Source organism: Heloderma suspectum, chromosome 6 (genome assembly GCF_057233095.1).
Source record: "Heloderma suspectum isolate Gila_16-S chromosome 6, 16-S_ref, whole genome shotgun sequence".
NCBI classification, from domain to species: domain Eukaryota; kingdom Metazoa; phylum Chordata; class Lepidosauria; order Squamata; family Helodermatidae; genus Heloderma; species Heloderma suspectum.
Genome location: NC_139463.1, coordinates 88361381 through 88388705, shown reverse-complemented (window position 1 = coordinate 88388705; position 27325 = coordinate 88361381). Strand labels below are relative to the sequence as shown.

At 44.8% G+C, this 27325-nt stretch overlaps 1 protein-coding gene across 1 annotated transcript in view; it reads left to right on the top strand.

The window, feature by feature from the left end:
* The window catches only part of LOC146341749 (vomeronasal type-2 receptor 26-like), a 66788-nt gene that overhangs the window by 20463 nt on the left and 19000 nt on the right, over positions 1-27325 (top strand). Inside the window, exons 3-6 of the mRNA XM_084807651.1 lie at positions 14823-14863; positions 16935-17226; positions 20259-20498; positions 24527-24717. Coding sequence (XP_084663777.1) covers positions 14823-14863; positions 16935-17226; positions 20259-20498; positions 24527-24717 — 764 coding nt within the window. The remainder of the gene's footprint in view (positions 1-14822; positions 14864-16934; positions 17227-20258; positions 20499-24526; positions 24718-27325) is intronic.

The following is a 27325-nucleotide window of genomic DNA, read 5'->3' as shown; positions in this document are numbered from 1 at the left end:
CTTTGAATTTAGCTCCATCCCTTTCTCAGGGGCATCTCATTCAACAACAGTGCAGGAGCGACAATACAGTTTGATGAAAATGGAGATGCTGTCACGGGATTTGATGTTACAAACTGGATAATTTTCCCAAATCAATCTTTTCTGAGAGTTAAAGCGGGAATGTTCAATCCACTCGCTCCTCCCGGAAAAAAGTTAGCAGTCCATGATAAGAACATTGTGTGGCCTAGGACATTCAAGCAGGTGAGACAGGGAAAAGCATGCAAGATGGAGCACAAATGGTGTGTTTGTTAATGTTTACAAACATTTTACATCACCTGTCTTGTTCAGCATACATAGGTAGGAGGCAACAATAGAACCACAAAAGGAATTAAAGAGGCAGGGGAGTGGCCCTTTAGTTGAGGTGAGTCACACACACACACACACACGTTCCACCACTATAACCTCAAAATTGTATTGATTATGAAAATGACACCACTTGAGCTGATAATTCAAACCCTGGTTTCCGTGTTCTACCTTGTGAGGTCTACAATTGCACAAACATTCAAATAAATCTGTTAAAGCGGTCACTGGTACAGTTTGTTAAACAGTGCTTAAAACTGGCACACGTATTTATTTTTCCCCTCAGTTCCAGTATTGCTTATCATTCTTTCCAATTTTGGTGAAAACTCCTTTACTCATGCTTGTTGAAGAGGTGTGCTTCCATTGGTTTGGTGGTGTTCTGAGCAGTGGCTTAAAAATATTTCCTGTCCCATTCTAACCTAGGGCAGCCAATGCTGGCAAAGCTATCTCATGCATGTTCAGTGTCATTCTGAAGCTAGAATGCTGCAAGTACACCCGTGTTTTCAAAGGGTTTTGCTTTTGCAGAGGAAATCAGTGGCATTCTGTGATCAGTGCTGATTTCTTCAGTTATGGGATGTGACCCCACAATGTCAGTCCACACATTATACAAAGATTGGGGCTCTAGTGAGGGGATGCTTACATGGACTTTAAACCATTGACCCCCCCCCATCCTATTGTCTCAATCTGAATCATTTCACTGTGACTCCACTTTTTCATTGCCAAAAAGTACTGCTTGCACAGATCTTTCAGGACATTTGTGCACAATTCTGAAGGATTAACCGGAAGCCAGACAGTATGTCTGTGCCCACATCCCTGTGCCTATATCAGCCTTGCACACAGTCAGGTGAGTAAAGGAACAGGGCTTCAGATTCAAACAGAGTGCTTCTGTCTTCCATAACACCTCTGTATAACCTTGCCCTCACACCACCCACCTCTCTCTCTCTCTCTCTCTCCTCTGTTTGTGTGCCTTGGCCTCCGTCTCTCTCTCTCTCTCTCTCTCTCTCACACACACACACACACTTTTCTTGAACAGCTTGGCAAGTTCAGGCTTTCTTCAGGAACATTCAAATATTTCTTCCCCCCAAGTGTTCTCTCCTAGCTTGCAGTGCTGATGTATGTGCACTGTCATAAGTATATATGTATGATAAATGAAATGTGTGCCATGATCACTTTGTCACTTGCAAATCATAGTCTGTTTTGTGCAGGCATATGTTTGTCGGATTACAACAACAAAGCCAAAAGGAAGACTCCCAATTTCCAGCCCAACAGAGATGGCTGTTTTGGCTCAACCTTAGCACATACATGCACCAAACACATATACTCACCTGCACAACAGAAAGGTAATCTGCATATATTGTAAGGAGTACCACAGACACACTATTGACGCTGGTGATACAAGAACACACATGTAGACACATACAGTACTGAAGAAGAAAAAAAGGATGAGGGCTGGGGGTGGTCTCCATAATCTATCACTGTTTCGTGCTGATCACCAGGAAAATTCATCACCCTGGCCTTTGGACAAACAGACAGATTCTGGATGCTGTTGGGGACTTCACAGCCTGCTGCCCAATGGCCTACCTGGCTGGGCTAGCTAAGGTGATTTCACATATGGTGTTGGAGAACTCTAGGACCATTATCTCAGTTGCGTTGAGCCCCTGTCCTCACTTGCACTCCCTCCATGCTTGCCAAGACGTCCTGACATCCTCTGTACAGTCTTCAAGGACCTCTTGTTCCCGTGGTCACAATTTTGAGAAAAAACAAACACTGGTGACTTGGGAAGCTCCATAAATTTAATATTGCACAAATAGTGGCCATAAAGACCCCATCTATATAATATTAAAGTATCACGTCACAGCAATATTACATGATCTACTGGTCCCTGTAGTCCTGAAGGAGGTAGTGGTATGCAAGATTCAGGCATTCTTGGATGAAGCTGATTATCTAGACCCATTTCAGTCTGGCTTCAGGTCCAGGTTGAAGATGGAATAAGCCTTGGTTGCCTGCTGGATGACCTTCTTCAGACGAAGGATGGAGAAGTGCAAGCCTATTGCTTCTTATAGATCCCTCATTGGCTTTTGATTCCATCGATCGCAGTATCCTTTTTCACTGCCTTTGTGACTTTGGGACACCATTTTCTAATGGTTCAGCTCTTACACACAGAGATAACACTGGGTGAGTGAGACTCAGTCCCATGACATTGGAACTGAGGAGCCTCACTGCACACTATTGTGTCCCCAATGTGGTAGGAGATCAATATGATGCAGTTGGAGGTGGTCATTCAGAGATCTGGGGCAGTATGCTGATGACACCCAGTTCTGTTTCTCTGCGACATCAGAGTCAGGAGAGGCTGTGCATATTCTGAACTCATCCCTGGATGTAATCATGGGCTGGAGGAGGACTAATGCACAGAAAATAAATCATGACTAGACAGGGACCATATGTGGGTGGTAAGCAGTCCAGGAAACAGGTTGTTTGCCTGATCTGAAAGAGACAACACTCCCTCTGTTTGAACAGGATATATCTTTGGATATATCTTTGCTCTTGATATATTCTTGTCACTGGAGGCCCAGAAACCCTCAGGGGCTTGGAGCACCAATTCCCCACTTCAGCTGGAGTGGTAACTACACCAATTCCGAGAGAGGGATAGCTTAGCCACAGTGGTATACAGTATGAACTGGTAACCACACAATTAGATTCATGTAATATACTATATTTGGAGTTGCCCTTCACCTAGTTCAAAAGTGGGAGCTAGTGCAGGATGGAGCGAGTAGGAGTCTCAGTAAGGCATCCAGCTATGTGCACATTTGTGTTGAAAGAAATCTAGGGGTGTACGAAACCCTGCTTACCTGGCTCTGCCGGGTTCTGCAGGTGGGGGAAGGCGATTTGTTCCTCCCCGCCGAATCCTCGACAGGCGGGGGGAGGTGATCCATTCCTCCCTCCCTGAATCCTGCCTGGCCGGCTCCACTCCATGGCCAGGCCACGGAGCTGCCGGCCGAGCCAACCCGCAGCAGGGCCTCCAGCCACTGCTGGGCTGCTGCGGATGGAAATGGCATCCTGCTGTGGATGCCATTTGCGTCCCCACACAAGCCCGTGATAGGCTACGTAAATATTTACGTAGCCTATTGTCAGGAGCGCCCTAGCTGCCTCTTGCAGTCCTTTCCAATAGCCAACTCAGGACACAGACGATGAGGATTCTTTCCAAGGCTTTATTCCTTTATTACTTTATGACTCTTTCAGATTAGGGATGTACAAAGGTGATTTACCTGTTCGCGGATTATGTTTATGGTGGGGGGGAGGCATTCTGTCCCTCCCCCCAGAATCCTCAATGGGGGGGAGGCGCTCTGTTCCCCCCCCCCGGAATCCTTGATGGCCGGCTGTGCTCCGCGGCGGCTCTGCAGAGCAGCCGGCCAGGCCCAGGCCAGAGCCATCCGCAGCCGGATTTCCAGCCGTGGAGGGCTCTGGGTAAAAAAAAAAGAAAAAAAAGGAACTGCGTACACAAATGTCGGCGGCTACGGCCGCTGCCATTTGCATTCCATCTTAGTCTAAATATTTACGTAGACTAAGACACCAAAAATAAGGAACGCAAATGGCGGCGGCCATAGCCGCCGCCATTTGCGTATGCGTTTTTTTTTTTTTAACGCAGTCATGATAGGCTACGTAAATGTTTACGTAGCCTATCACGTGTTAAAAAAACAACAACCCACAACTCTGCAAATGGCGGCGGCCGGTCGGAAGACCAGCCGCCGCCGCAGCCACCGCCACCACTGGAGCCACCGCCACCCGGAAGATCTGCCCCATGTAAGTCTCATCCTGGGGGGGATCCACAGGGGGGCGGGGGGTGGCAGGCCATTCCGCCACAGATTTCAGGGGGCTGAATGCACTGGCATTCGGCCTTACCGGGATCCGTGGCGGAATTCTCTGCCGTCCCTATTTCAGATACTAATCACTAGCGACTAAGCAGGGAACAGCACTGGGGAAAGATAGCAGAGTAGCCTAAGCTACAGGTAAGGCAGTTGGTCCCTGTTTGAAGGAGAACCATGGGAAGACTTCGAACTTATGGGCTATGGAGAGATCCTCCCTCTTACCCTTGGGTCCTCGAGACGCGACCATTGCTTGAGCGCCAAACGAGTGGAGCGCCTCCTTTTGGCGCCCTTCATCTGTTGCCGCTCCCTGCATCTGCGCTAAGCAACCAGCAAGCCCCACTCAGTGCTCTCTCACTGCCAGGGTCACTATCTCTCCCAGGAATGGTGGCAGGAGGAATCTCTGCCAGCTGCTGTTAGGGATGTACGAAAGTCACTTACCTTTTAATGAAATGTGATTCGAGGTGGGGGGGAGGCACTCTGTCCCTCCCCCTGAAATTCTGGCTGGGGGGAGAGGCGCTCCGTCCCTCCCCCCCCCAAATCCGGGCCGGCCGGGTCCGCAAATGGCGACGGCCGTAGCCGCCGCCGTTTGTATCCCTGCAGTCAGCCGTGATAGGCTACGTAAATGTTTATGAAGCCTATCATGGCTGAGTAAAAAACAAAAAACAAAAACCGAGTGTATGCAAATGGCAGCACCCATGGGTGCCGCCATTTCCATTCCTTATTTTGGCACATCTAGTCTACGTAAAGATTTACGTAGACTATGGCAAAAATAAGGGGAACGCAAATAGCGTAGACGCTACGCTATTTGCGTTCCCCTTATTTTCGCCATAGTCTACGTAAATGTTTACGTAGACTAGACGTGCCAAAATAAGGAATGCAAATGGCGGCGCCATTTGCATACACGCGGTTTTTGTTGTTGTTTTTTTACTCAGCTGTGATAGGCTACGTAAACATTTACGTAGCCTATCATGGCTGACTGCAGGGACGCAAACGGCGGTGGCTATGGCCGCCGCCATTTGCGGACCCGGCCGGCCAGGATTCGGGGGGGGGAAGGACAGAGCGCCTCCGCCCTGGCCAGAATTTCGGGGGGGAGGGATGGAGCGCCTCCCCCCGACCTCGAATCACATTTCGTTAAAAGGTAAGTGACTTTTGGTTGTTGTTGTTTTTTTTACTCAGCTGTGATAGGCTACGTAAACATTTATGTAGCCCATCACAGTATTTTTTTAAAATCTAGCCATGATAGGCTACGTAAATCTTTACGTAGCCTATCACATTTTTTGGTTTTTTGGGGTTTTTTTACTGGAAATGGCAGCGGTGGCAGCCGGTCGGAAGACCGGCTGCTGCCACCGCCGCTGAACCGCCTCCACAGCTGCCACCGCCAGGAAGATTCGCCCAAGTCCCATCCCGGGGGGGGCGGGGGGCAGACCGTTTCGCCACTGATTTCGGGGGCTGAATGCGCTGGCATTCGGCCTCTCCGAGATTCGTGGCGAAATTCTCTGACATCCCTAGCTGCTGTGCTTGTGAGAGATGAGCGTGCTCCTCTTCCATGGATTGCTGTTCTTCCTCAGAATCAGAACTGCTCTGGGGCTCTATGGGCTCAGTTTCCAACCTGACATCTATTACAGCTAAAGCAGGGATGCAAATGGCATCCCTTACACCATTTGCGTTCCTGCTTTAGCTGTGATAGTCTACGTAAATACATACGTAGGCTATCACGGGCCAGCGTAGGGACTCAAATGGTGGCCACTACAAGGGCTGCCATTTGCGGCCACAGCAGCCTGGCAGCGACCGGAGCTGCTGCCGCCATGCCACCACCAGAGCCACAGCCAGGTAGGCTCCATTTTGTGGGGCTTTCGCAGGGTGGTGGAGTGGGGGGCTCCGTTCTGCCATGGATACCGGGGGGCTGAATTCACTGGAATTTGGCCCCCCTGGGATCCATGGCAGAATTCTCTAACATTCCTAAGAAATGTACAGGCTGTTTATGAGCTATTGAGTCATGTTCCAAGTTCTGTTGTTGACATACAAAGTTCTAAATCAACTAGGAGCAAGGCACATAGCAGACTGTTCCCCTCTATATACCCAGCCTATGCAAGCTTTCCCTGTTTTGAGATTCCTTATCATACCACTTCTCCATTTTATGGTTTCTTTTTATTTATTTATATCAACACTGTATTTTGACCATGTTTGGATACTTTTCTATGTCATCTGCTTAGATATTTTATTACCTTAAACACTCTACAAGTATTAATTTTCCCCACTGAGAATACCACATTTCTTTCTTTACACCCACAAGTGAAACCACAACTCTGAAAATATCTTTTTCTCAGTCCTAACCACTCTTCACCAATGTTTCTGATTAGGTGCTGCCCATTTCTCTATGTAATGACAACTGCTATCCTGGTTACATCAGGAAAAAGAAGGAAGGGGAGCCATTTTGCTGTTATGATTGTGCCCCATGTCCTCAAGGGAAGATTTCTAATCGGAAGGGTAAATGTCATAGATCTTCACACATATCAAGCATGCTACATATCATACAATATCACGCAAAACTGATATAATGAAAGTTGGCATGGTCTTTGGTTTGGAAGGAGTAGGAACAGGTTACTGATCCTTGAATATCTGTGTCTGTGAAAGTTTAAAACACTTATTGATGGAAAGATCAGAGACAGATGGACAGACAGACATGTTCTATGTTGGTGCGGAACTTGAAAGGAACAGGTCAATGGGACCAGAATGACTAAAATTCGTCCTAAATACTCATTGGTACATTTCCTAGCACACCTTTTGTAATGGAATTTAAAGAAAAAATTCCCAGGAGGGCTTAGAGATGGTTTGGGAAGGTTGAGAAACCACATCTCCCGGACTGAGCAGTCATTTGCATTTAGATGTTTTCTTTGTTATATGGATAGCTCTGGCTAGTAAAGCACTCAGATTTCTTGATGTAGGCAGGGACAATAGTTCCCAAGACTTAAGGATTTTAACGTAATTTTTGTGTGGTGGTCATGCTAGGGACACATGCCATTTCACATGCCATTTCACTAGGGATGGACGAAAGGGACTTACCTCATCCCGCAGCTTGCTTTGCGGTGGGAGGGAGGCTCTTCGCTTCTCCCCCCGAAGTTCAGGCAAGGGGGGGGAGGCGCCCCACCTCGCCCGGCTGAAATTCAGGCCAGGGGGGAGGCGCCCCATTCCTCGCCACCAAAATTCAGGCCGGGTAGGAGTGCCCTGTCTACCCGGCCGCGAAAAAAAAGTAAAAACACACACACACCCGTGATAGGCTACGTAACGATTTATGTAGCCTATCATGGCTAGATTTCCAAAGTCAGCCGTGATAGGCTATGTAAATCGCCACGTAGCCTATCTAGGGATGTCAGAGAATTTCTCCACAAATCTTCGGGATTTCCCTGAAATTGGTGGGGAAATTCTCCGCCGTCCTCCTGCCCCCCCGGGATGGGACTTACCGTGGCCGAATGTCCCTCTTGGTGGCAGGTCCCGGCGGTGATTCAGCAGCATTTCATCAGGGGCGGGGGCGGCAGCCGGTCTCCTGACCGGCTGCCGCCGCCGCCATTGCAAAAAAAAAAGTAAAGTGAAAAAAAAAACACCACACCCGTGATAGGCTACGTAACAATTTATGTAGCCTATCACGGCTAGATTCCCAACGTTAGCCGTGATAGGCTACGTAAATCATCACGTAGCCTATCACGGGTGATTTTGGAGATAAAAAAAAAGCACGTATGCAAATGGCGGCGCCCATGGGGCGCCACCATTTGTGTTCCTTATTTTGGCACGTCTAGTCTACGTAAACATTTACGTAGACTACGGCGAAAATAAGGGAACGCTATTTGCGTTGCCCTTATTTTCACCATAGTCTACATAAATCTTTACGTAGACTAGACGTGCCAAAATAAGGAACTCAAATGGCAGTCCCCATGGGAGCCACCATTTGCGTACGCACATTTTTTCCCCCCCCAAAGTCACCCGTGATAGGCTACGTGACGATTTACGTAGCCTATCACGGCTGACTTTGGAAATCTAGCCGTGATAGGCTACGTAAATCGTTACGTAGCCTATCATGGGTGTGTGTTTTTTTTTTACTTTACTTTTTTATTTTGCAATGGCGGCGGTGGCAGCTGGTCGGGAGACCGGCCGCCGCCCCCGCCCCCGCCGAACCGCTGCCGGGACCCACCGCGGAGAGGGACATTTGCCGAAGGTAAGTCCCATCCCGGGGGTGGGGGGGGGCGGTGGAGAATTTCCCCAACACTTTCTGGGGAACGAATGTGTCGGCACTCGGCCTCCCGAAGATTCGTGGAGAAATTCTCCGCCAACCCTACATTTCACACACTATTTCACATGCCAACAAGGTTATGCTCAAAATCCTACAGGCTAGGCTTCAGCAGTATGTATGTGAACTGACAACTACCAGAAGTACAAGCTGGGTTTTGAAGAGGCAGAGGAACTAGAGATCAAATCGCCAACATTCGCTGCATCATGGAGAAAGCAAGAGAATTCCAGAACAACATCTATTTCTGCTTCATTGACTACGCTAAAGCCTTTGATTGTGTGGATCACAACAAACTGTGGCAAATTCTTAAAGAGATGGGAGTACCAGACCACCTTACCTGTTTCCTGAGAAACCTGTATGAGGGTCAGGAAGCAACAGTAAGAACCGGACATGGAACAACCGATTGGTTCAAAATTGGGAAAGGAGTACGACAAGGCTGTATATTGTTGCCCTACTTATTTAACTTATATGCAGAGTACATCATGAGAAACGCCGGGTTGGATGAATCACAGGTCGGAATTAAGATTGCTGGGGGAATTATCAACAGCTTCAGATACGCAGACGATACCACCCTAATGGCAGAAAGCAAAGAGGATCTAAAGAGCCTCTTGTTGAGGGTGAAAGTGGAGAGTGCAAAAGCTGGTTTGAAACTCAACATTAAAAAAGGAAGATCATGGCATCTGGCCCCATCACTTCCTGGCATATGGAAGGGGAAGAAATGGAAGCAGTGACAGATTTTACTTTCTTGGGCTCCAAGATCACCACAGACGGTGACTGTAGCCATGAAATTAAAAGACACTTGCTGTTTAGGAGGAAAGCTATGGCAAACCTAGACAGCATAGTAAGAAGCAGAGATATCACCTTGCCGACAAAGTCCATCTAATCAAAGCTATGTTTTTCCCAGTAGTAATGTATGGCTGTGAGAGCTGGACTATAAGGAAGGCTGAGTGCCGAAGAATTGATGCTTTCGAACTGTGGTGTTGGAGAAGACTCTTATGGGTCCCCTGGACTGCTAGGAGGTCAAATCAGTCCATCCTAAAGGAAATCAACCCTGAGTGCTCATTGGAAGGACAGATACTGAAGCTGAAGCTCATATATTTTGGCCACCTAATGCGAAGAGAAAACTCATTGGAAAAGACCTTAATGCTGTGAAAGATCAAAGGCAAAAGGAGAAGGGGACAGCAAAGGATGAGATGGCTAGATAGCATCACCCATGCAATGAATATGAACTTGAGCACACTCCGGGAGAGAGTGGAGGACAGGAAGGCCTGGCGTGCTATGGTCCATGGGGTCACGAAGAGTCGGACATGACTCAACGACTGAACAACAACAACATGCTAGACATGACATCAGATCTTTCTTCTCAAATAAAATCTCAGGGTCCTGAGAAATCAGTGCACTAGTTTTTGGATCAGTTCCTTCCAAGGTGATAGTCTTAAACCACTTTAGGTCATTGACCCTGGATACTTGGCTCTTGGCACCCCCAGTTGTCCCAGAGTGAGGCAAACCCCAGCATTATGCTCATCTTCAGAAAGCCCTCTCAAAGGCCCATGGTTTAGTCCATGCGAAGTCATAGGACATGATCCGCCAAAAGCCTCATTTTGAAAGGACAATTTTTTCCTCATCCCAATAAAACCAAGACTTGTTGCACAGCGAAAGCACTTTGGGTTGCCATTAGGGATGCTGTAGAAATTCGAGATGGACTAAAATGAGCTCAAATTTCTAAGAATCTCACCTGCGGAATCAGCTGCGGAGCGATCCCTTCAGGGCGTGCGGAGTCAGTGGACTTTTGAATAAATTCATAGGAAAATACTAGGGATGTACAAAAGTCACTTCCTTTTTCAAAGGGTAACATTCGCGTTGGGGGGGGAGGAGCTCCTTCCCTCCCCCCGAAATTCTCCCCGTGAAATTCTCACAGCGACTCCACGGAGCTGCCGGCCAGGACCGCCCACAACCGGACATCTGGCTGCTGAGCTGCAAAGGGACGCAAATGGTGGCCGCCGTAGCTGCCACCATTTGCGTCCCTGTATTTTGCCATGATAGTATATATACGTAGATAAATATATCTACGATATATGATAAATATATATGATAAATATATATATTATAAATATATACGTAGCCTATCATGGAAAAAAAAAAAAGGAACACAAATGGCGGCAGCTACAGCGGCCGCCATTTGCGTTGCTTTTTTTTTGCTGTGATAGGCTACGTAAATATTTACATAGCCTATCACGGCCTCCGCAGGGACACAAATGGCGTTCCTGCATTAGCTGTGATAGGCTATGTAATTATTTACATAGCCTATCACGGCTATAACGAAGAAGCGAATGGCAGCCACAGAAGCGGGGGCCATTCACAAAGCAGCATGAACAGCAGCAGGTAAGTGCTCCATTTCATGCGCCTTTTGCAGGGTAGGGGGGCAGGGGTTTTCGTTCCACCACAGATTTCGGGGGGCCAAATGCACTGGCATTCGGCCTCACCGAGATCTGTGGCAGAATTCTCTGACATCCCTAGAAAATATATAAGTTTCTCCTGAGGAAACGTTGAATGGAATGGGGGACACTATGCTAAATGTTACGTACTGAGGTAAATGATGTAAATACTTATGTAAGTACTCAAGTACTTATTTACATGATATTCTGCATGATGAAAAAAAAGTATTTGCACTGGCTGTGGGCGGATGATGGAAGAAAAGTCACCTGACTATCCATGACATGCAAACGGGTCAGATTTTACACAGGCTATTCATCCCTAGTTGCCATACTCAAAAAGCTGTCCACCACAACCCCAAGATTTCTTGGTCAGTCACTGCTGTCTTGGATCCCCCAGCTTAAATGTGAAGTTGGTATTTTTTGCTCTGATGTGCAACACTTTACACTTGCTTACATTGAACCTAGGGATGGCAGAGAATTCCGCCACGGATCTCCGTGAGGCCGAATGCCAGTGCATTCGGCCCTCCGAAATCTGTGGTGAAATGGCCTGCCACCTCCCCGCCCCCTTGTAGATACCCCCTGGGATGAGACTTAACTGGGGTGGATCTTTCAGGCGGCGGCGGCTCTGGCGGCGGCTTCAGCAGCGGCTGCGGCTGGTCTTCCGACCGGCTGCCACCGCCGCCATTTGCAGTCCTGTAAAAAAAAACACAAAACGACATGATAGGCTACATAAAGATTTACATAGCCTATCATGGCTGGGTTTAAAAAAAAAAAAACCATGTACACAAATGGCGGCGGCTACAGCCGCCGCCATTTGCGTTCCTTATTTTTGACCGTCTTAGTCTACGTAAATATTTACGTAGACTATGATGGCAAAAATAAAGAGGAACGCAAATAGCTTAATGGGTGCTATTTGAGTCCCTTTTTGATTCGCAGTTTTAGCCTATGTAAATATTTACATAGGCTAAAATGGTGAATCAAAAAGGGACGCAAATAGCGCCCGCTACGCTATTTGCGTTCCCCTTTATTTTCGCCATCATAGTCTACGTAAATATTTACATAGATTAAGACGGCCAAAAATAAGGAATGCATATGGCGGCCATAGCCGCCGCCATTTGCGTACACAGGGTTCCCCCCCCAGAGCCATCCGCAGCTGGAAATCTGGCTGCGGACGGCTCTGGCCTGGCTTGGCCTGGCCGGCTGCTCTGCACAGCTGTCGTGGAGCACAGCCGGCCGTGGAGGATTCCGGGGGGGGAGGAACGGATCACCTCCCCCCCCGTCAAGGATTCGGGGGGAGGGACGGAACACCTCCCCCCCCACCATCAACATAATCCGCAGAAAGGTAAGTGACTTTTGCACATCCCTAATTGAACCACAGTTGTTATTTTGATACCCATTATTCCAAGGTGGGGAGATCTTTTTTGGAGCTGTTCCAAGTACCTCTTTGTTTTAACCACCATAAACAATTTGATGCCATCAGCAACCTTGGCCACCTTGCTGTTCACCCTAATTTCAGATCATTGAGGATCCATTTGAAATACATGGGTCCCAATACAGATCCCTGTGGAACCCCTATGTCTGCATCCCTCCAATGGGAGAATTCACCATTCATTCCTACTCTCTACTTTCTGTTCTTTAATGAGCGAGGAAGTAACCCATAAGAGGACCTCTCATCTTATGCCTAGACTGCTAGGTTTGCTCAGGACTCTGGTCAGGGATTTAGTCAAAAGCCTTTTAGAAATTGAGGTAAATAAATAATGTCAATCAGATCACCTGCATCCACATCTTTATTGACACTCTCAAAGAACACTAAAAGACCTGACTTACCATTGCAGAAGCCATGCTTATTCTTTTTCAGCAGGGTTTACCCTTCCATATGCTAACTTATTGTATCTTTAATAATGTTTTCAACCAATGGTGCAGAGGATGATCTTAGGACATGTTACACATTTCTTTTAGAAGATCAGCAAATTCACATTTGAGTTCTATAGGAACTCTAGGATGGATATTGTCTGGGCTCAGTAATTACTATCTTTCAGTTTTCCAGTAATCTTCTGTCACCACTATTTGACTCAGATCCTCACACGGCCTTCCTGAAAACATCAGTTCAGACAAAGGTATCTATCCTACATCTTCTGCACTGAAGGTAGATGAAAAGAATTCAGTTAGCTTCTCTGCATTCTCCTTATCTTCATTTAGTACTCCTTTAACTCCATTGACATTGAATTCTTTATCATTGGCCTTGATGTTCCTAGTGATATGCTTCTCAAAATGCTTCTTTGCATCTCTTATTGTCTGCTTGAAACTTTTTTTGCACAATTTTGGGCTCCATTTTCTTCTTCTCATTTCTTCTCATTTTCTTCTTCTCCATTTTCTGAAGGAAGCCTTTTGTCCTTGACACTGCTAATTTATTTATTATTTATTATTTCATGTATTGTTATTATTATTAATTAACAATGGTGTTGACCACTTAGACTTTGAGCTGCATTTTAATCCTCTTGTATACATTCTAGATAAGCTTCTATTACTGTGGTTTTGAGTAACCACATGTTGAAGGGATTAACACCCTTGACTCCCCTTTTCAACTTTTTACCAGTTCCCTCATTGTAGACAGGTTTCCACTTTTAAAGTCAAATGTGACTGTTTTGGACTTCCTCAGCAATTTTCCCACTTAAAGATATATTAAAAGTAGTCTCCATCCCTCTCTGTGGGCTGGCTGTGAGCACTAATTGAAGTTGTTTTAGATATATGTTCTTGTATATTGCTCTGTTCGTGTGTTTTTTTTATAGAATAGGCTTTAAAAATACAAATATTGTATTTTTAAATGTTTTAATCTTTGTAAACTGCCCAGAGAGCTTTGGCTATTGGGAGGTATAGAAATGTAATAAATACATAAAATAAAATAAATATTTTCTTAGGATAAATACTCCTTTCACCCTTTCTCTCCTCACTCTCTACGCTTACCCCTGACTCATTCATTTTCCTTTACAAGGGTTTTACATACTCCTGCTTACCTCATCCCTTCCACCTCACCCCCCAAACGCTTCCTCCTGCCAGCTGAACAGTCCACACATTCCATGCCTAGTTTAATGTCAGGAGCCAGTCTCAATGAGAACTCAGCTCATCTCCCCACAGTCTAAGTTTTTACTGAAGGCTTAAATAGTTTATTTTTCTGGTGTCTGCAATGCAATTGTGCTACCACAGTATTTCCCCCAAAGTAATGTGTTTGTTTTAATACTTACTTCTGTTAGCGAAATAGATACACTATTTCAGAGGTTTGTGTGCATTTGGGTTGAACGGAATTTCCTCACTCTGCCGATGATACTTTGCCAAAGTTAAGAAGTGCCTTTTGATGAATGCTTGTCTTTTTGAACGTAACGCAGCTTCCCCAGTCTCCTCCCCTCCCTGCCCTGGGACTGCTCCCCTTTTCCCCATCTCTGTGCTCCATTTCCGAGTGCAGAGACATAGCCAGAACTACACTGGCTACTAGGGGGAGGGGAGAACACAATTTCTGGGCTCCAAGGTTGGAGCCCTGTTTCTGAAGTCAGATCCCAGAAATGGAACAATCCTATGACCCCCAAGACGCTGTCTAGGGGCATAGGATTGCTCTTTAAACTAGCTGAATCCTGTTTGAAAACCTTTTCTGTTGGTGTCCGGTTCTAGTCTATATAACAGGATCACTGTAAGGATTCCTTGGACAATGTATATGAAGCAGATGCAAACACTGTAAATCACTTTACAAATGCAAACTCTTCTTTACTTGGTATTAAAGCAGCTGGCTGATCATCTCCTTTCCTAGGCAGATCCTTGGTTAACACCTTCAGATGGATGGCTGATGTTTCTTCAGTGGGAGCTAATGGTTAGCAGATAATTGTGGATTCCTCTGTGTTTTTTATTGAGAAACCCATCGTGAAAGTGACAGCCCTGGAGCTAACACTAGGGTGACAGACATTACACATTAGATGACTGTGAAAGAAGTCAGATGGGAACAGAAAAGTGTGGAGTGACTGAAGGATGCCACTTCTCTCCCTCAGGCCCTCATATGGGATGACAGAACTTCTACTTTCAGCAAATTCTTCTTGGATCCACCTATATCCCAATGAACTGTATATTGTATGGAAAATATTTTCTTATTTAAAGATGCAGTTAAGTCTCCAGTGCCCTCTGATCCAGAGGAAACCAAGAACAAGCAGTACTACCTAGAAATTCATCACATATGGGGAAAAATGGGGAAAGCGTAATAATACACCCTTCTTAAAATGTCCGAAGGACTTTATATCTACCATTTCCACATGGCTTTGGCTATGTACTGTCTATTTGGCAACAGGAGATGCACAGTGCTGACAATCTGTAGTCCTGCCTGACATATAGGCCCCCGTAGCAATGTCAATTGCCTGATACTAAGATGCTACTGGGAATTACTTTGAACAATAAAACATCCCTGATGTGAACACAGGGAAAGAAAACTGTTGACTGTCCTGAATACTGCAAATATGGTGAGAAGTATGGTGTAAGGAAAAGGAACTAACCATTACCAGGATGAAAACATGATGCTCTTCGCTTTCAGCCTGTCCTTTGAATAACAAATTCTCTGGTGTTAAAATTTGAGAACATGATGCATGCTTTATTATTACATATCCAAATTAATACAGAGTAGTATTAGCATGGCCCGTCATTATAAACCTTTTGTACACTGGCTTCCCCCTAGCGCGCGTGCACACACACACACACACCTTAACTGACACACACACACCTTAACTGAAGTGATCAGACAGAAGAGCAAAGCCACTGTGGTCTTTTAAAAAAACAACAACCCACATTTCTCCAGTTGTCTGATAACCTAATATTCTTTACTCACTTTTGTTATAACCATATCGAAGTACTCTGTGGATCTCAAAAACCTCTTATGAGAAAACTAGATTACGACAACATTTCCAGCTCACCCGGGTTGGAGGACAGGGGGATACCTGCCAAGGCACCAGCAAGGGAGCTATTTAAAAGATGTTGACCTCACAGATTCTGTACAGCACAGCGGGCTGTTCAGGGTTTTAGCTTTCACGTGGATATTCTATTGTGCAAGCGGATAAAACAATCAGTAGTAACTTTCTTTCGAGGGATTATACCAGGGACAATATTGTTATAGGCTGTACTCAAAGAGCATTAGAGAGCTCAAATTATTTCAATCAATGTGCATTTCAAAACTGTGCATGAAAGAATGTGTACTTTTTAAAGATTTACACAAATATACTTTCATCAATGGCAGTAGAATGCCTACACTCCAGAAGTGCACACAACTGATGCGTACATTTGAAAAATACACACAAAATTATGCAGGGATTTTCACTCTATATATAAAAAAGTGAAGTTTGCAATTTGCTATGAACTCAGGTCAGAACGAGCTTTGAGAGGGAATTCGAAGAATTTTGGCAAGCTCGTGTTTGGCTGGTTCACACATCTCTATTGTAAAGTAAAGGAGGAGGAGGAGATAAAATGTACTGTCCACTGGCAATACCTAGATTTAAATTTGATTTGTTTGCTTGTAAAACATTGTAAGCCACAACACAACAACAGCAATCATATGATAAGTGACCTAAGCCATGTTTCGAAGTTCCAAGTTATCTAGGAGGGGAACATCATTCCAAGAAAGCATGAAGGGAGTCATTTTACAAGATGATGACTTCTCAAGAACTGTAAATCAAAAGGGGATGTCAACTCAATTTTTTTTCCTGTTCTTTCATACATATTTTTTATGGTGCAAGTGGTTTAAATAATCAGTTTTGATCGGGATTTTTTTTGGGGGGGGGGGTATGCCAGGGACTGTGTTATTGCAGGAAGAATTCCAGGAGAAGCAGAGAACTAAAATAATGCCATGCAATGTTCAATAATGCTTCTACACATAATTCGGGAGAGCAAACAATGCCTCGTCAGAGGTAAGCATGGCTATAAGAAACTGTCTAAAATGCTTCAGGTATTGTTATCTTTTCATTACATGGTATGTATCTTTCATTACAGTGTGATGTCAAAGAACTACCAGCATATCTTAGCCTTGGTTTTTGCTATAAAGGAGATCAATGAAAATCCCACCATCTTGCTTAATATCACACTTGGGTTTCACATCCATGAGAGCTACTACAACCCACAGATGACCTACATGGGCACCCTCAGTCTGCTTTCTACAATGCATAGATTTCACCCCAACTACAAGTGTCATGTGCAGAACAATCTGATAGCCATCACTGGGGGAATTTACTCTCTCATCTCTCTTGAGATAAGCACAATCTTGGAGACTTACAAGGTTCCACAGGTAGGTTTGTAGACCTCAGCTGGCTTCTTCATCCCAAAACGGCAGAAATAACAGGCATTGACTTAAGGCCATTGACACCTTTCCCCATGGATTTACTAGAGGTCCAGTCAGACAAGATAGGCAGTCAGTGTTCCCACAGGGCAAAATAAGTAGTTCTACATGTTAGGAAAGGTAAGCAAGCATATTTCTTTAACAACCTTTATTCAAACTCAACCTAATTTATTTCATAAACCATTCCCTTGAATAAACATCTTAATTTTGATTTCATTTTGTTATGTTTTTTTCTTGTCGTGTTTTCAGCTCTATCTCTATGGCATAGGAACCAGGTTACTGAGGTGCTCTTAGTGATGGAGGGTTTATTTTGGTGGCAGAAGTTAAAGAGATTACAGCTGTCATGGTATTCCCTAATGCTGAGGTCTAATTGGGAACTTTATTAAAAACTGTGGCAATAAGTACCATAAGTTTTCTGTCCCCCCTTTTAAAAAAAGAAATAAAAGTTGGATGACCCACATGCTGTTCCATTGCATCTGGTGGAAGTAATGGGATAACATACACAACCTGGTGCCCTCCAGATACTTGGGACTTCAGCACCCCACAGCCTCAGCCAGCATGGCCAATAATTAGGAATGCTGGGAGCTGTAGTACAAAACATCTGGATCACAACAGATTGGGGAAGGCTGTCATATACTGTTTCTCTCCCATATGGGTTTTAGAGCTACATTCATTGATTGCAACAGCATCTGACATAGGGGTCTGCCAACTTTTTTTGCCTGTGGGTGAACTGGGCAGACTTCGTCATTTGAAAAGCTGTCCAGGATGCCACCTTAAAATGGCTGCCATGGGCCTGGCTAGCCACTAAGGACAAGTACATGGCTTTTACTTGTCCTTTGTGAACACAAGGTGAGATCTGAGTCTCAACACACAAAAGACCTCCTGTGAGTGCAGTTTTCTGAGCCAACAAAATCCTATTCCTTCTCTTCTCTTCTTTCCGCTCTCACTCTGCCAGCCATTTCCCCATCCCTTTTTCTCTCACACCCCAGATCTCTACCTAAACTCTGCCTGGGTTTGCACAACATGCTAATCCACACTCAGTGATTGAGTGTGGGCTGTTGTTAAATCATGGGTTGTTGGTTGAACCATGGGTCAGAGTGTTGCCTGAACCCAGTATACATATTTTCCACAGGGTGACTTGTTAACCATGTAGTGTGGCTTATTTTTCTCAGACAAGTGACTTTGAGGACCCATGGTTTGTTGTTTGGTTTTTCAAGGTGGTTAACAAACCACACTGTGGAGTGCATGTGCTGATAATGCATACATACATGCATAGACACTTCTCCTCTTCACTGCAACCACATGAAAAACCACAATCAATCTCTTTCAGGATCCCTCCAAAATCCCTCCTCTCTGAATCATCGCAACACTTTTGTGTCCCCCCCCACTCAATGAAATCATAGAAGTACACAACCCTTCCCAATTCCCCAGGTTGCTTAAGCTGGCTCCACCATCACCACAGCTAGCTTCCGCTCCCCGCCCAGGTGCTGATGCAGGGTCTGCTTTGCTTTCCTGTGTCCCCATCACCTGCTGCTCTCTGAATGGTCATTTGGGAGCAGGGCTGGCACTTAGACACCAAAGTCCAACCCTAGCTGCACCACAGCCTCCGAATCTAATCAGAACTGTCCCTGAAACACAGAACTGCATAGCACAAAACCCGAACTGTCAAGAATGCACACCTCCTTTGCATATCATGATATAATGACTCTAGTCACATGCTGGGAAACTGAGCATGACTTGGAGCATTCCTAAATGTCCCTAAATGGCATTTAGTAAAAGTTATATTCAATCAATTATGTTAATAAGGAATGGGAGAAACAACTATGCCAGGAATCTTACAGAGGGAAGATTAAAAAAAAACATTTTCCACCCATGGCTTCAATGTTTCAAGCAATGTTACATCTCTAGTCTTCCACTACTCATCACCCAATTACATAGTTTTTAGACACCTCTTTGTGATACTACCTTGTCTTAAATATTGTATTCAGCAGCAGTCTAAATATTTCATAATGCAAAATTGTTCCATTTCTCCAGTTTGGGGGCAGAGCGAGAAGAAAAGGACAGGGTTCTTTGTTTTTTTCCTGAATAATTCCATTTTCTCTCTCTCTAGCCTTGCCATCTCAACTCCCAGAAAAATGAGAAGGCAGGAAAAAATAGTCTGACATGTTTCTCCTGCTTGTAATTTCAGTGTCTTGCATTCAGGTTTTCTACTATTTCCCCAAGGAATATTCCATGCCAAAATGTAATCAGATTTTCCAAAACCAAATCTGAAAATGAATGTCTTTGTTTTCACATTCATTGTTCTCATTTCTTTTGTACATTTGTTTTACCTTAAAGTGCAATACAAATGAGGATACACTCATTTATTCATTTGTTTTTGAAATGAATGCACATTTCATCCTGTGGCATACTCAGTGATGTTCATTATCTTAGCCTGTTGAGCAAGCTACAATATCTCCTAGAGAAAAAATAGCCTGGCCACTGTTATCCATCCATTACTAACCTCTAGGATGGTATAATACACGGTACGTGAGACTACCTTTGAAGGCTTTGCTCAGTACAGATTGCAGCATCGAGCTTTCTCATTGGGAATGGTCATGCTAAATATATCTTGCCAGTTCCTCTTCTTGTGATTATTACTTGTATTTATATTCATGAGACGCCAATCAAATGAATTCCCAAGGTGTCATACTACCTTTAAAAAAAAGCAGACAATGTTACAATAAAATCTAACCAAAATGTAAATGAAGCCTGCAAATAATATAAAATCAAGAGAACACCAACACATAGCCAGCACAATAAAAAGCAGTACAAATGGCAACATAATATAATACAGCAGAAATGAAGAGCTAAGACCACTTAATAAATACAGAACCTCAAACCTCAAAAAGTGTCATAGGGATTAAATATGATAGATTAAAAGCAAAAACGATGACAACAAAAGTCTTACCCTGTTACTGAAAGTAATACAATTTTGATAGCGGGTCATCTTCCCTTGGGAGGGCACTACACAACCAGGTGGCATCCCCGAGAAGTTCATCTCCCCAGTGGCCAGCCTGCAGAGTTCTGGAAAAGGGGACAGGCAAACCCAGGCTTCGTTGGCCATGGGTAGGCACATGAGGGAATCGGTGTTTCATGAACCCCCAAGACACCAGGCCATGAAGAGCTGTGTAGGTCAAACCAGCACTTTGGGCTCCGAGGTGAACAGGAAGCCGGCTAGTGTAAGACATTCCAATAATCTGCTCCTTAATAGCTACATTAACTGTTAATCTGTCTCCCAGTCCAAGTAATGGTAAAAGCATTTATCTATAGAGACCTTCATGCCTCAAAGACTGAGAAGCTAAAGAATTGGTGTCTATAACATAAGTTTGCCAAAATACTATCTCTCTCCCTAGTTTCCCTAACAGAAATGAGAAAGGTTGGGCTAGAGAGAAGAACTTTTCTGTCAGGTCACCTTGTTTATACAATGCCACCCACCACCCTGCCCCGCCCCGCCCTGCCCTTGCTACAGGGAGGAACACCTGGAGCCATCTCTACTATCGTTTTGGTTCCAGGTTAACATTTTTTTATATGTCCAAGCCAGGCCTGTGGGGGGGGGAGCAAAGGGGGCAGTTTGTCCTGGGCCCCCACGCAGCAGCCCCCCCTCCAGAGAGGGCACGTTTATATCTCTCCCCCTACCCCGCACCCCATTACTGGGAAAAAAATCTTTAAGTGGCCTCTGCTAGAAATTGCCTTCTATGTGTTACTATACTGGATAAATTGGGGTGGAGATGGGCTGCGTGATCTGAACTGGTTTTGAATTGGGGTCTTTTTTGTCTTCCATTATACTTGCCTTAAGTAATTAATTGGCCTTCATTTTGTAGTACTAGGCATTGCTTCTCAGTCTGTTTTTACTCTTTCCCTTCTTTTGGTGGTGCAAAGTAATGCCTAGACCATATATTTCTAACCAAGTTCCACAAGTGTGTATTCGCTGATTTGCTGTCTTCAAAAAATTATTATTTTAAACCCTGTGATTATGTAACCATTCTCAGCATTGAGTTCAATTGCCTGCAGCCTCAGTTTTCCTGTGTGTGAAATGGGTTCCCCCCTCCCCCCACTTTCTTCCAATCACTGATAAGTTGCTTTAGAACACACATTCCTGGCTAAATTCCTCCTTTTTCTGCTTGCTGGCCACACTTCAAAAAAAGCCTGTGGTTATCTACAGTATACCAAATATTCAAGGGCAACATTTCAATCATTTCTTCCTATAAAGGTCACCCATTATAACAGAACTTCTGGTCATAATCTTTACCCCACATTGGCTGTTTTTGAGGTGTGCCTTGTGGGCCTTCTTTCAATCTTGTGCATTTTCACTTTGAAGCCAGTTAGTGTAAGTGACTTTCATACATCCCTACCTTCAGCTAAAATGCTAAATGTAGCCTGGGTAATACAGTTCTCTCTAGTCCCTTTCAGCAGGCAGCTCAATCCAGGACAGACCAACTCTACTGCCAGCAGCTACAGTACGGGACACATGTCTCTATTGTGCCATCCTCCAATTCTCATAGTTCTTTGGGGTCTTGTTGTTCCTGTTTGTCAGTATTAATTCTTCACCCTTCCAAAGAACTGCAGAATCCTTGGAGATTGCTCATATCATATGACTGGACTTCCAGAAGCACAGCCAGGCCTCACAGACTGAGCTTGGCCAAAGAGAGCAAGTAGGGATGTCAGAGAATTCCGTGACGGATCTCGGTGAGGCTGAATGCCAGTGCATTCAGTCCCTGGAAATCCATCGCGGAATGAAGCCCCCACCCCCCCCACCCCACAAAAGGCGCGCGGGATGAACTCCCCGCCACCCCCAACCCACAAAAGTCATGTGACACGGCACATTTACCTGGTCCTGTCTGCGCTGCTTTGCGAATGGCGGCCGTCCTGCAGCCACCATTCTCTTCCTCTTCATAGCCGTGATAGGCTACAAAAATACTTACGTAGCCTATCACGTCTAACACAGGGACGCCATTTGCATCCTTGCGGAGGCCATGATAGGATATGTAAGTATTTACATAGCCTATCACGGCAGGGGGAAAAAACCCCAGTGTACACAAATGATAGGCTATGTAATAATAATAAATGATAGGCTATGAATACTATGTCACGGCAGGGGGAAAAAACCCCAGCGTATGGCGGCTATGATAGGCTATGTAAGTATTTACATAGCCTATCATGGCAGGGGGGAAAAAACCCAGCGTATGCAAATGGTGGTAGCCACCGCCATTTGCGTACGCTGGGGTTTTTTTTCCCCTGCCGTGATAGGCTACATAAATATTTACGTAGCCTATCATGGCTAAATACAGGGACGCAAATGGTGGCAGCTACAGCAGCCACCATTTGCATCCCTTCAGGGCTGCCCAGCGGACGGATGTCCGGCTGCGGGTGGCCGGAGCCAGCTGGTGGCTCCGTGGCTTGGCTGTGGAGTGGAGCCAGCCGAGCAAGATTCCAGGGGGGAGGACCGGATTGCCCCCCCCATCGAGGATTCTGGGGGGAGGGATGGAACGCCTCCCACCCCAGCGGAAACAGGACGGAATGGAAGGTAAGTGTTCCGTCCATCCCTAAGTGCAAGACATCCACAATTGAGGCCAGATGTATATATTTTATCATATTATATCATATCATATTATATTTTATTATATATTATATTTTATTATATATTATATTATATTATATTATATTATATTGATGTGAGTATGTTTATGCACTTCCAAGGAGCTTTGTCATAAGACACGAGATTCTTGTTACACTGCAGTAGTGTCTGTGTGTTTTGGTCCTCTAATACAGGGAATCCCAATGTCTCCTAACTCAAGCTTTTCCCAACACCCCCTTGCAGTAAAGTGCCTGGCTTCTAGAAGTTTCTCCACCAATTCCTGGAGAATTTAATTCCAAATGTTTTACCATATAGGATGAAAATTAGATCACTTTGTGTTAAGCCAGACCCGATCTGCCTGCTACTCCAGTTGCTCCCAAGCCCTTCCAATAGATTTGCAGGTTAAGGGTAGCTATGCAGTTTTTGAGCTCCCATTTTGTGAGCAGCCTGCATTCTGTGACAGCTTTAGAAGCTATGATGTCTAGTATACCATAAAGAACCTTTAACATATTTTGCAGGACAACCACTGTTTCCCAGGACTGCGACTGAGAACCATTTCATGGTGGGGTATCAAGGCCAGTCTGCCCAGGCACAGGGAATCCATGGTCTGGCTCTTTTCCTCACTGGCCTACAGTTGTTTAAACCCTTGTTTCATAAGAGCTGAGATTAATAACACTATAGACACTTTCACAGCAACATACCGTGCATCTCTTACTAACAATCCACAATTCCCCACGTTTTGAGTCTGGGGTCAAAAATACTGGGTCTATGAAATGATATGAGCAATATTCTCTGGGTCTCACTAATCTGAGCAGGATGCTGGCTGATATTCCCCTTGCTCTGGACAAAGAGAGGTTGGACGCACCTCATATGTCCCCCGCTGCCGCTTCCCCTGTTCTGCTCCTCTAGGTGTCACAACAATGCCAGCACAGGGAAAGCACATTTTCTCCCCTATAATTATCAACATGTCTCTCATTAACTGTCCTCCTCACTAAGCCCAAGGGATATCTAGGGGCCTCAAGAAAACATATCAACAACACTGGGATATTTTATAAAGCCATCCTTATAAAAGCTGGGCCAAAGGGCCAGAACCAACGTCCCACAAAGGGCTGATAACATTCAGCCATGTCTGCGCTGCAGACTGGGATTCCTATAGAGATGAAATATTTATTGTAGTTTGAAGCATCTGCAACTACTAGGACCATCTCTACCGGGACCAGAGAGCTTTGGCTACGGGGTGGTATAGAAATATAAAATAATGATGATGATGATGATGATGATGATCTCCTTTCCAAAGGCTTTTTCCATTTCTCAATACTGTTTGGTGCATCAGTACAGGAAAGGATCAAAAATCCCACAGCGATATACACCCGCATGAAGTAGTAACAAAAACCCCCTCAACATTCTGCAATTTAAAACTGGGGGACTGGAGTAGTTCTCCTCTTATAGAAATATAGCAGATTTTCAACAGGGTCAGCTCCAATTCAAGGCAGGTTACAAACAGGCGATTCCAAGATGTCAAATTCTCTTGAGAACAACAGAGAACTATGTGTCAAGATGGGAACTTCAGCCCTCCAAATGCTCATGTCATTGGTATGGTTGCTAGGTCTGTTCCCTCATTTTATGTGCAAGACAGAGTCTGTTCATCACAGCATGAAGACTCCTTCACATAAATGCAAAGCAAGTGACCATATCACTAGTCGGCATGAGTTTTATCAACGGGGAGACCTTGTCATTGGAGAGATTGCTTCTACGTTCTCTTTTCTCTACCCCCCTATAACTTTCAGTGAAAAGCCATCTTCAGCATTTGTGAAGCAATTAATGTAAGGACTTCTGTATGTAAGGAATTCAAACTAATGTATGTAGGGCATCCACACAGGAAATAAATGCAAACTTTTGTTGTTCAGTCGTTCAGTCGTGTCCGACTCTTCGTGACCCCATGGACCACAGTGCGCCAGGCCTTCCTGTCCTCCGCTCTCTCCCGGAGTGTGCTCAAGTACATATTAATTGCATCGGTGATGCTATCTAGCAATCTCATCCTCTGCTGTCCCCTTCTCCTTTTGCCTTCAATCTTTCCCAGCATCCGGGTCTTTTCCAGTGACTTCTCTCTTTGCATTACGTGGCCAAAATATTTGAGCTTCAGCTTCAATATCTGTCCTTCTAATGAGCAGTCAGGGTTGATTTCCTTTAGGATGGACTGATTTGACCTCCTTGCAGTCCAGGGGTCTTGTAAGAGTCTTCTCCAGCACCACAGTTCCAAGGCATCAATTCTTCGGCGCTCAGCCTTCCTTATAGTCCAGCTCTCACAGCCATATGTTACTACCAGGAAAACCGTAGCTTTGATTATGCAGACCTATGTCGGCAAGGTGATGTCTCTGCTTCTTACTATGCTGTGTAGGTGTTCCATAGCTTTCCTCCCAAGGAGCAAGCATCTTTTAATTTGTAGTAATGTAGTAATGGCTACAGTCACTGTCTGCGGTGATCTTGAAGCTTAAGAAAATAAAGTCTGTCACTGCTTCCATTTCTTCCTCTTCTATATGCCAGGAAGTGATCGGGCCAGATGCCATGATCTTAGTTTTTTTCCGCTTCACTCTTTCTGTGCTACTTGGAAATTCCCTCTCCTCTTCCCCAGTAGTATATTGGACACCTTCCGACCTGAGGGGCTCATCTTCCAGCGTCATATTTTTTAGCCTTGTGATACGTTCCATTGGGTTTTCTTGGCAAGAATACTGGAGTGGGTTGCCATTTCCTTCTCCAGGGGACCACATTTTGTCAGAACTCTCCACCATGACCTGTTGTCTTAGGTGGCCCTGCATGGCATAGCTTATGGCTTCAATGAGTTATGCAAGCCCCTTCGCCACAACAAGGCAGTGATCCATGAAGGGGAAATGAAAACTATGGTGCCATAATATGCATCTCAACATTAGGATTCCTTGCTTGCTGCACTTGCTCCTTCTTATACATAATTGTGTACAGGGACTATGAGACTGGCAATTTTATTTTTGATCCGTTTCCTAATTATGCCTAAGAAAGTGCCTTTTCAACTGCAGATGCACACTGGGTTGACAGCATTTTCATTAGGCTGTCCACCACAACCCCTAGGTCTCCTTCTTAACTTTGGATCTTTATTGGGACTGTAAAGGCTCATAGCCGATTACTGGAATTACTGAACTACGAGATTTTACTGTAAGTTGTGTCTTGGCTCTGGGAAGACAGGTTCCAGCAGCCTTGATGCTATTAGTAATATGCTCCTCAAAATGCTCTTTTTCATCTCTTATTATCAGCTTGCAACTCCTTTGCACAAGGTTTTTCTCCCTTTTACTCTCCTCATTTGGCCAAGGCTTTCATTTCCTGAAGGAAGCACTCTTTTCTTTAAGAACGCCATAGACCTCTTGGACTTCGTGTTGCAATTCCTGCCCTGAGGTATACGTTCTAGCTGAGCTTCTATTATTCTGGTTTCAAGTAACCGCCAAGCAGTTTGTAGGTATTTAACCCTCTTGACACCCTTTTCAATTTCCTTTATACCAGTTCTCTCATTTTAGAGAAGTTTTCGCTTTTGAATTCAAATGTGACTATGTTGGATTTCCTTGGCAATTTCCCACTTAAATATGTATGAAATCTAGCCTCCGTCCTTCCTTGTGTGCTGTGTGTGAGTGCTAACTGGATGTATTTCAAACACATTTGGTTGGAGTTCCGTTTCCTTCCCTGGCTGACAAGTAGAAAGGATTGTGGCTGGGACCCCTTTTGCACCCCCTGCGTCTCTCCTCGTGATCTTTTTAAATGGTTGTATAATTCTACCTGAACAGACAATCAACGTTTGCAGTGAACAAACGTGACGCTGACCCACTCATAAAGAAACAGCTAATGCTTAGGAGATGATATGTCTTTGTGGGTTGTTTTTTGTTTTCTTTTACTGAGAAATTGATCAGAGCTTGGGGAAAGTGACACCCCTGTAGCTAACATAGACAGACATGAAATGACTATGAAAAATGTCAGACAGGAGCAGAGAACTGTGAGGTGGCTGAAGGATGCCACTTGCCCACTTCTCTTCCAGAGGCCCTGCTATGTGGTGGAAGAATTTCTACTTTCAAGAAATTCATTGTTGCCTCCACTCATGTCCCAGCCAACTGTATATTGTAAATAAAACGTTTTCTTTTAAAACCATGTCGTAAGTCTCCAACACTTTCTGATCCATAGGAAACCAAGAACAGGCAGCACTACATAGAAATCCACTGTGTGGGGAAAGTGTCATAATATCTGTTTTCTTAAATGTTCAAAGGACTTAATATCTACCATTTCCACATGACTTTGGCTATGTATTCTTTGATAGGAAGACATGCAGGGTGGTGACAATGTGCATTATAGAACAGCCTGTGGCATAGACCCCTGTAGCAATGTCAGAACTGATGTATTTAAGCCAATTCCACATTA